This window comes from Acomys minous, assembly GCF_964271855.1.
Source record: "Acomys minous genome assembly, chromosome: 2".
NCBI classification, from domain to species: domain Eukaryota; kingdom Metazoa; phylum Chordata; class Mammalia; order Rodentia; family Muridae; genus Acomys; species Acomys minous.
Window position 1 is genome coordinate 73,272,068 of NC_140484.1, and position 12,484 is coordinate 73,284,551.

Here is a 12,484-nt window from a genome sequence, read left to right on the forward strand (position 1 = left end):
AGAAATACCTTTCCCATAACACACAAGCACCTAGGCCTCACAGGCCTTTGACCTCACCCATAGACATGGGTTTTTGATGTCTATGGTGAACCATTGATTCATTTCCTTCATAACTTAACACTGTTTGATTTTTTTTTCTTTTCTTTTTGAGACACTCTCATGTAGCCCAGGCTAGTCACAAACTCGCTATGTAGCTGACCTTGAACGCCTGATTGTCTTGCCTCCATTTCTCAGGTACTGGGACTGCAGGTGTGCACCAGCATACCCAGCCAAATTGAGTTTTTATCACTTGCTGTTAATGAGGACCGACTGGAATGTTCTGAGACTCTGGACATTGACATATGGTGCTTATGCTGCAGGTGTTTGGACAGGAACACTAACTACAGGGCTGTCAGCATCCTCTAACTCAACTCACACTGAGGGTGCTACTGTATTTCTGCAGCTGGTGGCTTATCTGGGAAAAGTGTCTCTGATATATCACTTCCCTAGATCACCCTGACAACAGGGACAGCAAACTTTCTCCATCAAAGACAAATGTTCACTCACCTTTCAGAAGACAAGAGGTCTCTGAGAGGAGATTCCATTATTTTTAGAAAGGTTGTGGCTAGACACTGGAGCAATACAGGCCAGGAGTGAGAACCAGGGACCATGGCAGTGAGTGAAGGGGATGGGGCCACATGTTACATGCGTGTTTAGTTGACATAAGGTCAATGGTATAGGTTTGGCCAAAGGAAATGTTATAAGAGGAGAAACAGTGTTTTAGAGAGTGCAGGAAATGGGTTATCCTTTTGAATGTCAGACTAGTTAACAATCTTTTAACAATCTGTCACTGAAGCACAGCTAGAAAACCTGGTCTGAATATTACAGAAGTTGGTTTGTAAAAAGGAGTCTGTTTAAAGACATGGGGAGGGAAGGGACTGTGAAACAGTGCAGGGCCAGGAGCAGGCAGGCACGAGGTGAACACAACACCCAGGAGGCCTCCTCCTGAAGGCAGCCTAGATGCTGGGAAGAGCTGCCACAGGTGGACACGCAGCATGGCTTGTAGCGGACTCCAGGTGATAGTCTAAGAGTGAAAGTGACCTGGAAACAGCTAGGAGTGAGGGGTGTGGGAAGGTTCATAATGTCGATGCCTCAAAATTACTACTGACTGTACAAAACAACAACAATGATGATGTCTAATGGGATTTTAAACCTGCAGGGAGTTGAAATGAGTAGCGATAACATTTTAAATGAGAGGGGAACAAACATTTAGATCTGAAGGCCTTTCCGCGAATTAAAATCAGTAAATGTGCTAATTTAAAGCAGATGCTAATAAGTCAAGAATGCACACTGCAATCTCCAGTAATGAGTAAAAGAATAAAAGAATGTATAACTAACAAGCTAATAGGGAGGGGAAAGAGGAATAATACAAGGCAACTGGTTCAAAAGAAGGCAAGAGAGGGAAAAAAGAGAGATGTGAAACAGGCAAAACAAATAAAAAACAGATAATAAGATTGCAGGTTTAAACTCAAACATATCAGCAATTACATTAAATGTAAATGGACTAAGTGCTCCCATTAAAACACACAGATTGTTAGAGGATAAAAATAAAAGCAATTGCATTCTGCTTACAAAAAATAAACCTTAATACAGTGATGTAGGAAGTTTGAAATGAAAAGAATAAAAGCAAGATACAGGCCATAAACACTCATCGAAAGAAACGGATGGCAAAAACAAAACAAAAACCAAAAGCCAACCAACCAAACAAACAAAAAAAAAAAACCCAAATGACAGAAGTGATGAGAGATGACCATAACTATGAAAAGCTCATTTGCAAGAAAGACTGTGAGAAGTCTTTATACACTCAAACCACAGCCAACGGCCCAAAGGCAAGTTAACAGGCGTGAGCAGCCCACCCTCAGATTCTGTGGGGGAATGAGGTGCTGGCTCTAACGCTCTCAGACTGTCTTTGGCTTATTGTACCCTTAGTGGTGTGAACATTACAGTTCCCTCCGCCTAGTGCTGTGGTTTGAAACACACTTCCCTGTAACTATACCCATAACAAAGCCAAGCGCTTCAACTGGGGTCAGGCAAGAGACCATCATTCCCCATCCTGGGAGAAGAGAGACTCCTTTGGGTCTCCTGAGGGATGCTGTATCCTGGTGGCATTGTCTGCAAAGCCATCTATGGTTAGTCAGCTCATCAGTCTGCTGGCTTCTGAAGACACCTTTAGTCACTGTCATCCAGTTGTAACTAGAACATTGTGGTGACAAGGTCAGCTTTCCCCTCAGCTACCAAACTTAATATATTTGGCTGATAGGAAAGCCAGGTATAGTGACTAGCCTGTGACGAAACACTAACGTTTCATGGTAAACCACCTTTAATACTGATAAGCTGTTGAAAGTGAGGACTCCATCTCAAACAGCATCTAAGAAACGATTCCCAGAAACTGTGGGTGTAGGATTTCCTGCAGATGATGTGGGTTTCTATGCATATGTGTGTTTCTTTGCCATGGAGGCAGGAATGTGTCCACCTCAGACACCCATCCTCCACCCCTGGGCTCCTCCTCATTTCCTGCTCTTGCTTCCCCTTTCCCTCATCTCCTCAATCTATTAGAGCATGGCTGACCTTGGGAGGGAAGAATCTTAGGAATCAGTTAGGCTCTGTCAAAGTAACTGCTGAGTTGACTATTGACTCATGTCTTCTAAGAAGATGGTGATGGGTTGTTGATGTGGCTCAGTGGCACTACATGTGCAAGGCTCTGGTTTAGTCACCACACACACACACACACACACACACACACACACACACACACACACACACACACACAGACACTTGCATGCATGCACGCATCTGTTGAATCCTAGCCCCAATGTATATGGCTGTGTCTTCATTTGGAAAAAGCGTCTCTGCAAATGATGACGCTGTGTCCATGGGTGACTACAGCATGGCTGGTGTCTACCTAACTGCTAAGTCTGAACACAGAGATACATATAAAGGAGAACACCATGATCGGGGTCACTCTGCCACAAGCCCCAGAACTACAGAGGATGGGAGGGAACTTGGAGCACCCGTCCCTGCAGCTGTGGAGGATGTTCCTGTCAGTGCTTGCTTTATCTAAGCGATGGTGCAAGGCACTTTGAGCAGGAAGCCCTGTAAACAAACCCAGTGTGCACAAAGCCTTTAGTTCAAACATGGTTTATCTTTTAAAAGTAAGTAGGGGCTCGATGTTTATTACTTGTATTATCCTTGGTTAGTGCAATAGTTTGAGCAGACACCCCTGGGTCTCGATCCACCCATCATGATGTTCTTCTTGTAGGTTTCTCAATGGGCAGGACATTCTCCACAGTTATGTGGAGAGCAGGGGCTGACTCTGGCATGAACTCTGGTGCTCCATATTTGACCACCTCCCCTTGGTGGGGAGGCCTGGTAGCACTCAAAGAAAGAATAAGCAGGCTGCCAAGATGAGACTTGAGAGCCTATGACCATATAGTGGGGGAGGAGGTCCCCCTCAGTCACACAGCTAGGGGAGGAGAATAGGGTGAAAGGGGAAGAAAGGGAGGAATCGGAGGATACAAGTGATGGGATAACAACTTAGTTGTAATCTGAATAAATTAAATAATAAAAAAAAAAGAAAAAGGAAAAAAGTAAGAATGTTAAATACAGATAGTAATATGCATCCATCAGGGCTGAGGTGTGGACTGTGGTAAAGTACTCATACTTTGGATTCTGTGATGCTTAGTTTTAACTGTCAGCCTGACAGTCCTCAGCAAGGGACTGTCTAGGTCAGCCTGGGCACCTCTGTGAGTGACTATCTTTATTATGTTAATTGATGAGGGGTAGCTCAGGCAAGGAGCAGGTGGTACTGTTCCCTGGGTTTGGGTCTGGACTGTGACAAAGGAAACAGTGAGCTGAAGGTGAGCACACATGCCTTTGTCCTCTGCTCCCGTCTATGGACATGACCAGCTGCTGCAAGTTCCTGCCTTGACTTCCTTCCCACAGTGAGACCATAACCTAGAACTGTGAGCTAAAATAAGGCCATCTTCCCTAAGCTGCTTTTGTCCGGGTACTTATCACAGGAACAGGAAATGGAACTATAGATTCTACACCCAGTATTAGAAAAGGTGATTTAAAATAATAATATAACAATAACAGCACTTTAATGAGCACTAGAAAACCTGTAGCAAGTGCCTGAAATGTAGATGTTAGAAATGCTGCTGCTTAGGATGAGGCTGCCTGGGCGGGCTGAATTAGTGCATGAAGGATCGCTTAATTAGTTGCATGGGGGAATAAATGAAGGAGACTCTACAGCCCAGGTTCTCTAATACTGGCTTTGCTGGCTGTGTGACCTTGGACAGATTCCTTAATGTCTCTACGCCTGTTTCCTTTGTATGATGGGCTGGTATGCAGGTGCAGCCTCGGGACTCATCCGGAGCTTTGTTAGGACTGGCTCTTCACATTATTACTTGCATCTGGATAAAATAATCATGGAACATCCCTCGAAGAGTGAAGTCCCAGATACAGAGCAGGTTGGCTAGGAAGACGCATGGCCACCACTTGCAGGCCCCTGGCTCTGAGGCATTTGTTCACAGTCACAACAACAATAAAACTTGTTGTGCCAAGAAGGAAGCCCATACCCAGAGCAGTGAGCCTGGAGTGAGGAACTTGAACAGGAGTCATAGTGGCCAACTGGGAGGCCACACAGAGACACCACCATGTGCCCCTACTGCTGCTGAGGCTGAGCGGCCTTTCACTTTGTACCATCAGCCACCTCCACCTTCCTAGCTCCACCTTCCTAGCAACAGCCCTGCTGGGCTCTGACACCTCATGGTTAGAGGCACAGTGGCCTGAGAGGCTGGGGCCTGTGTCCTTGCACACACACCAGCCCTGGAGCCTGGCTGCCTGACTGTGACTCTCCAAAGCTACTGGCAGAGACTCAGAAGCTGCCCCATCCACATGACAAACCAGGACACCACACTACTGCCAAACTGCAGCTTCCCCACCCATTTTTGCTCTCTGGCTCCTCTGGGCACTCCATTCTCAGACTGGTATTTACTGGAAGGACAGAGGTAGATGCTGGCACTAGATCCAGCTGTACCTGAAGGTCACCCTGACTTTGCCTTTCTTAGTTTACTAGACAGATATTCTTTTTATACAGTTGCTATTGAAAATGACCAGTCTTGTGGGTTTTTCTAAAGTGTGTGTATGTGTGATATATGTAAATCTGCAGCTGTATACACATGGATGGGAAGTCGATATTGATGTCAGGCGTCTTTATCACTTTCCATCTTGATTTTTTTTTTTTGAAGCAGGGTCTCTCACTGAACCTGAACTGATTTGGTGTGACTAGCCAACTGGCAAGCCTCAGGATCCTCCCATTTCTGCCTCCCCAGTGCTGGGCTTGCACCTGATGCTATAGCTTTTTATATGGTGCTGGGATTCAAACCCAGGTCCGTAGGCTTGCACAGCAAGCACTTTAACTAGGCCATCTCCTAGCCCCATGTCTTGTATTTGCAAGTTTTTCCTACGATTGGATTTGGTCATTGTTAATCAGGTAACGCCTAGCGCTGCCCTGACCAGACCTCTGGCCACAGACGTACTAGCAGATTAAATTCGCCAACCCCCACAACCATGCGGGGAAACTCCTCCTCATAGGCTTTGTTTCTTTGGAGAACTCTGAATCAATTGGCTCAAGGTCTTTTCAGCCCTCTAAGGAGGTTAAGGAAGAAGCAAGATCTTCATCATGGTACCCACTGGGAGTACCCACTCAAGCCCCCCTCCCCCGACACCTCACTTAGCACCCTCAAATCTTACTGGAGCAGGCCCTCTCCTGGTCTGGAAACACAGTGGGGGGCTGTGGATTCAGGACTGACTCTGGTTTGCTGGGGATGAAGACTTCAGCATTGTCCTTCCGCTTAGCAGATAAAACTCGCTCCATTTTATTACCTGTGGGAAGCAATGGATTCTGTCAGCCACTGAGCACAGGGAGAGCAGGGCATTCCTCTCAGACATTTGTTTACCATTTGCTCACTTATTCACTCAACAAATATTTATTGAACTTTTCTGTGCCAGGAACCTTGCTAGTAGGGGATTTTGGGAATACTGTAGACAGCACTGATAAATAAATGAGACACCTTGGAACAGACACAGGTTTCGGTGTCTAACGTTTCCAGACAGGAGAGGTCCTTACTAACAGTGTGCGCACGCACAGCGACAGCGACTGTGGTGAGGCACTTGCTCAGAAAGTCAGGGTGGTTGGCCAGCCAATGAGGCGCTGGCTTTAATTGGTGCAAGTAATGGTGCCAGCAAGGGCATCTTGGAGATGAAGGGGCACAGTGAAATGCATTCACAGTCCTCAGGGGCTCGTTGTCTAGCTGGAGAAAAAGAGATAACAGATGAGAAAATAGGATCCAGACAGAAGTAATGGAGCATGGAGCCAGAGGACGAGGCTGCCAAAGGTGCATGGGGTGATGATGAAGAGTAGGGCTACCAAAGCAGGACCACACCAGAGACAGGACAGCACGCGCAAACGCCTGATGATGGGTTGGGAGCCGTAGCCTGCCCTGGCTGGAGATCTAGACTGCTGCCAAACCCACCCTCTTCAGAGCAGTTTCCACAAGAGCCCTTAGTACCAGTGGCACACAGGAGAATTCTGATGCCAGGTGGCAGATGGTTTTTATGAACTTGTGTGCATGTGGTACTGGAGACAGAATCCAGAACCAGGGTGTCAGGCATGCTAAGCCAGTGCTCCACTCTGAGGCCCAGCCCCAGCCCTGCATGCGTTTCTGTATCTTAATGTATATGGGAAAATGTAACTAGCATGCCCAACCTTTGAAGGGCATGAAAGTCACATGCAGGTCAAAGGCAGATGAGGCTCAAGGGCAGATGAGAAAACACCCAAAGACCCCAAAGGCAGGGACGGTGTTTGGTCCCTCTACTCAGCAACTTCCTGTCCTGGGAAACAAGCAAAGCCAGGAGGTGACTGCCTAAGCATGTGTGTTCACGAACACACTCGCCTGCTCACACTCAGTGGGCTCTGGCCACACTGACCCTTTTCTTGTGCTTTGGCACTCTAGGTGCAGCCTCTCTTGGAGCCCCCCTGCTTCCTGTTCCCTGCCTCAGGAAGGCTGGGCCCAGGGCTGCCTGCACTGGGAAGGCTCCCCTGACTAATCCCGCTACAGCAGCCCAATCCTATGCCCACCAGCACTTGCTGTAGCTGTTAGAGGTCACCTATAAGAAGGTGTCGCCCCAGCCCCCAAGCCCTGCTCCACTAGTGTTCCCTTTACTTTCCAAGGTTGTTTTCTGAAAAACCTTCTCTGGTGAACAACAACTGTTTCTGCCTCCCAAAACTACTTCTTATTCCCTCAGATTGCCCTTAGCCACACCATGCCTGTACATGAATGGGTAGACACAATCACACCCCTTAGTCCTATCAGCTAGCCCGGTTCATCAGCCCCAAGAGACAGGTTCTGACCTTATCACTACGGTGGTGACCTGTGGTAGACTTGTCACTATGGCAGTGACCTGTGGCAGACCTGTCACTGTGGTCTGACCTGTGGTAGAGTTGTCACTATGGCAGTGACCTGTGGTAGACTTGTCACTATGACAAGTGACTTGTGGTAGACTTGTCAGTATGGCAGTGACCTGTGGTAGACTTGTCACTATGACAAGTGACCTGTGGTAGACTTGTCACTATGATAGTGACCTGTGGTAGACTTGTCACTATGGTGATGACCTGTGGTAGACTTGTCACTATGACAGTGACCTGTGGTAGACTTGTCACTATGGCAGTTACATGTAGTAGACTTGTCACTATGGCAAGTGACCTGTGGTAGACTTGTCACTATGACAGTGGCCTGTGGAAGAGTTGTCACTATGGTGATGACCTGTGGTAGACTTGTCACTATGACAGTGACCTGTGGTAGACTTGTCACTATGACAGTGACCTGTGGAAGAGTTGTCACTATGGTGATGACCTGTGGTAGACTTGTCACTATGACAGTGACCTGTGGTAGATTTGTTAGTATGGCAGTTACATGTAGTAGACTTGTCAATATGGCAAGTGACCTGTGGTAGACTTGTCACTATGACAGTGACCTGTGGTAGACTTGTCACTATGACAGTGACCTGTGGTAGACTTGTCACTATGACAGTGATCTGTGGTAGAGTTATTACTATGGTGGTGACCTGTGATAGACTTGCTACTGTGATTTTTTGAGCGCTAAACATGGGACTTTTGTGAAAGTGAAACCGACTTTCTAGAGGCACAACAAGGCCCATACATCCTACAAAAGCAACTGTGCCTCTGAATGCCCAAAAGCTGTCTCCGAATGGAACTAACTCAAGAGGAATCTGATAGAAGAGAAGAAGCAATAGGAGGGAGGAGAGGGGAGGCATGGGCTCTACCCCAGCTCCAGCCTTTACAGTTATCCAAGGCAACAACTAGCTTCCTTTTACATTAGACAGTCAGAATGCAGATGCCACTGAGTCTCGCACAACACAGTGGAGTCAGTTTCCATGGGACTATCTGTTGTTGTTAAATTATCAGTGTTGTCTAATAACTGTTTCACGTTGAGTGCCACTTGTTGTTGAATTTATCCTCATGGCCTAATAATGTTTATTTTCAGGCCTATAGTTATTATTACAGCAGTATAACCCTCTAGCAATCAATCAAGACACTGACACTTGTTATATTTTAAAATAGCCTTAGTTAACCTGGGGCAGGACAGATATTAATCCCCTAAACTACTTCCCATTGTGGGGCAAGTATGGGATACCTGTCCCAGTCCCATGCCATCTGTTTCTAATAATTTTTATCAAGCTACCTCCCATGCATAATCTTAAATATTTGTTAATGTTTTTTTATCTAGGCCAAATATCTATCAATGCCGGCCATGTGTTTCTCTTTTCTCTAACCCATGGTAGCCTTTTTTTTTCTCTTCTCCATTTTTTTGTTTTTGTTTTTGTTTTTGTCTCCCCAAGCCCTGAGAACCTTAGCTACACTGATCCCATTGGCCCTGTCCGTAGAGATGTGAAGGTCTTTTATTAATTAGCATCAAAATACATCAGACCAACAACCGTCCATGGTTTTTTGGAAGCTTTTGGGAGCCTTACCTTTGTCTAGAATTCACTCTGAGCTGAACTGCAAGCATTGTGAATATCAAGTCCCAGGACTAGCCAGGTGTGGTGGCACACGTCTGTAATCTCAGCTCTTGGGGAGGCAGAGGCAGGAAGATTTCTGTGAGTTTGAGACCAGCCTGGTCCAGAAAGAGAGTCCAGGACAGTCAAGGCTACACAGAGAAACCTTGTTTAAAAAAAAATCCTAGGACTAGATGGTGAGACACTCAAGGTCAAAACAAAACAAAAAGAAAGAAACCCACAAAAAACAAAAAAATAAAAACAAAGCAAAACAAAACAAAAAACGCTCATGGAAGAGCTTACTTTTAGAAGCTGGGTTAAACTCCATCACCAAAAGGGTGTCTGGGCCCTGGGGAGGCCGGCCTTCCGGTTCCTGGTCCTTGGGGACGTCCTTCTGCACTGCATCCTGGCTGGGAAGAGGGAACTCATCTCTGGTACAGTCTGGCAGGATGAGGTCCTCAGTTTCCGTCTCAGAGAGGACGTCTTCCTCGATGGAGTCATACTCATCACTGGAGCCATCCTCTTGCGCCTGGAGGCTTGTGCTGAGTCCCAGACCTTTTCTTAGGTCCTACAGAAAGCCCATGAGATGTGAAAGGTAAGAAAAGTATGGAAACAGACATCCTGAACCAAAGAATGACTCCACCCAACATTTAGCCGCACCTCAGCCAGGGTGCTGGTGTTGCTTTGAAGATGGGAAAACGAAGGTCAGGGGGCAAGCAACGTGAGGGGGTGGCACTTATGGTACTTGACCTTAGTCCTGCTGTGAAGAGACACAATGACGAAGGCAACTCTCATAAAACAAAGCGTTTACTTGGGGCTAACTTATAGTTCCAGAGGCTTACCCCGTTACTGTCATTTACATTTATTGTAAGTGTATTTAAAATAAGTGGGAAAACTAAAACTGACTGATGATAGAAACCCAGATGTGAGGCTGCCACTGGCACAGGCTCAGGAAGAGAGGGATCATGTTATGTAGTAACCTCCGAGGCGGCTCGCCACAGAGCCTGTCAGGGTTGAGCCTGGGTATTTAAGTGGCAGACTTCTAAGCAATGAGCTGAAGGTCTGCTTTCCTCTAGCCACCAAGCAGAATGCAAGAGGCAGGAGACAGACCTGAGGGACAGGGACAGGGAACCTGGGGCTCCTTTCTTTCTACTCAGCTTGCAGAAGAAGCTGACACTAGCAGACCTACTGTCACAAAGTGCATCCTGGAGAGAAAACCAAAGCAAGGGCAAGATTTCCCCTGTGGTTTGTAGATTCCTTGGGCCATGTTAGCAGAGATAGGATTATCCAAGGAAGGCTGGGGACGAACAGGACAATCTAAAGGAGGGAATCCTACAGACACCCAGAGTAACTCCATGTGGTTTCTCACAACACCCAGCTACCAGAAACACAGGCTACAACTGAATGGGAGCACGCAAAGCCTAATGAGAAATGGGGGGGGGGGCGTGTGAGAGCACCTGTCTAATGGCGGAAAGGGGCCCAGGAGAGACTCATCCCCAACCACATGCTGTCCTCCTTGAGGACCTCACCAGGGCCGAGACGGTGGAGTCTGGACACAGAGAATTACTCTCAGGCCTGGAATGGGTTTGAAATTGCTGCAGTTTGAGGGCTTTTTTCTTCTTGTTGTCTCAAATATCTATGGCTGTTGTTCCACACATAAAATAGGTGTGATCTTGTTGGGGTGGGCAGGTAATGGATAATAGCAGACTTAATAAAAGTCCCCAGAAGATGCTTCCTGGGAACTGCAAGCATGTGCCCTTCTATGGCAAAGGGGCTTTGGCAGGCCTGATGTAATTATGGGGTAATCCTAAGAGAGAAGCAGGAACAGCAACATCAGCAAGATCTAAGAATGGAGGCAGACCTCAGGAAGGAGAGAAGATGCTAGGGTGTTGGTTCTGGTTGGGAAGGAGGGGGCCAAGCAAAGCAGGTGCCCCTAGGCCCCGGGCTTTCCTGGGGCCTGAAGAAGAAGCACAGGCCTGCCAACACCTTGAGTTTAGCCTCTGACTCCCAGTACTGTCAGGCAGGCTGCTAAGGTAATGGGAACTTGTAGCAGCAGTGGGAACTTAATATAAACGTGTGTCGTTTGCAGCTCCTTCTCCTACTGTCCCACCCTGTACCAGCACCAGGGCTGGTTACTTAGCAACTGCGCTACTTACTGTCTGAAACACCTTGGTAAATACTTGCTGAATAAGTAAACTACATGGAAGCCTGGGTGTTTTCCAGGCTTAGCAGGGATAGGACACATCTCCATACCTTACATGAGGTGACATCAATGGCAGAACCCTTACCAAGTTAAAATATTCCTCTGAGCCATACTTTGACCTCCATCAAATGGCTTACCCTGCCCCTGACACACTGCATCGTGATAATAAAGCCATGGTATGAACTGGGCATAGTTGTCTCTAACGAGAGGACATCTGGCAATGACTAGAGCCATTTTAATGACATGTATTGAGAAAGAGTGCTACTGACAGCTGGTAGGTGGGAGGCAGCAATGATGCTGCTGGACTTTCTGGAAGGTAGCAGCATCCACTTCAAAGATGACCTGGTCACAGTGCCTACTGTGTTAAGGTCAAGAAGCTCTGTGTTACAGCAGGCACACACTCACCACTGGCGTTCAAAGATAATGCTGGATCTTTTCATTGTCCATGCTGAGATGGTTTGTGGAGGCCTCATGGGAGCCACACTGAGGTCCTGGCTCATGTCATCAAAGTCTGGCCATTGGGGGCAGTCAGAGGTCAACAGACTTCCTCTTTCTCTCCGGGGAAACATGAGTTCCTGGGTGGCCTGCCGTTGAATCAACGGCAGGCAGCACCAGTTTTACCTCAACCTTTTACAGCAGAACAATGCTCTCAGCTCTGTACAACACTCTTTGATCTTCACAATAAGCAGGTCAGACAAAAGACCTGAAGCCCCATGATCGCTTGAACTTGGTAGTAGCTCTCAATGGGGTGAGCTCAAGTTCCTAGGAAATGCCCTTTCTGCTCATAAGCCCCTAGGCTTTGGCCCAGTTATTTGTAAGATGAGGCACTGAGAACCAGCCAGGAGGCGATTCCTACTACTGCCCTTGAAACCCCACTCTGTCCCAGAGCCCAGAACAGTCCCCACTGATGTCCAAGGAAGACTGAAGCTCCATCCACAGCCAGTTCCAGGCGTGAGACACTGGGACCCAGACAGCCAGGGCCAAGGGGCAGGATTCTTCTGTTCCTTCACCACTTTCACAGGCTGCAGCTCTGCAGTACTGTGACTGCAGCCCTGTGTTTACGAGCATCCTTAAAGAGCAGAGTCCTCAGCATCCAACATGGCCCACCAGCAGGGAAAATGGTGGAGGAGCTCTCCTTTGATAAGAAAAGCAGCCATTCCCTAA

General features: G+C 47.3%; 1 protein-coding gene across 6 annotated transcripts in view; it reads right to left on the bottom strand.

The window, feature by feature from the left end:
• Window positions 1-12,484, bottom strand: part of KATNIP (katanin interacting protein) — a 169,963-nt gene that overhangs the window by 67,377 nt on the left and 90,102 nt on the right. For all 6 annotated transcript variants that reach the window (XR_014774823.1, XM_084758619.1, XM_084758617.1 and 3 more), the window contains 2 exons: window positions 9,421-9,685; window positions 5,794-5,925 (listed from right to left, as the gene is read on the bottom strand). Coding sequence is in view for 5 of the 6 variants with exons in the window: in XM_084758619.1 (XP_084614745.1) it covers window positions 5,794-5,925; window positions 9,421-9,685 (397 nt within the window). In the remaining variant the exon portion in view is untranslated. The remainder of the gene's footprint in view (window positions 1-5,793; window positions 5,926-9,420; window positions 9,686-12,484) is intronic.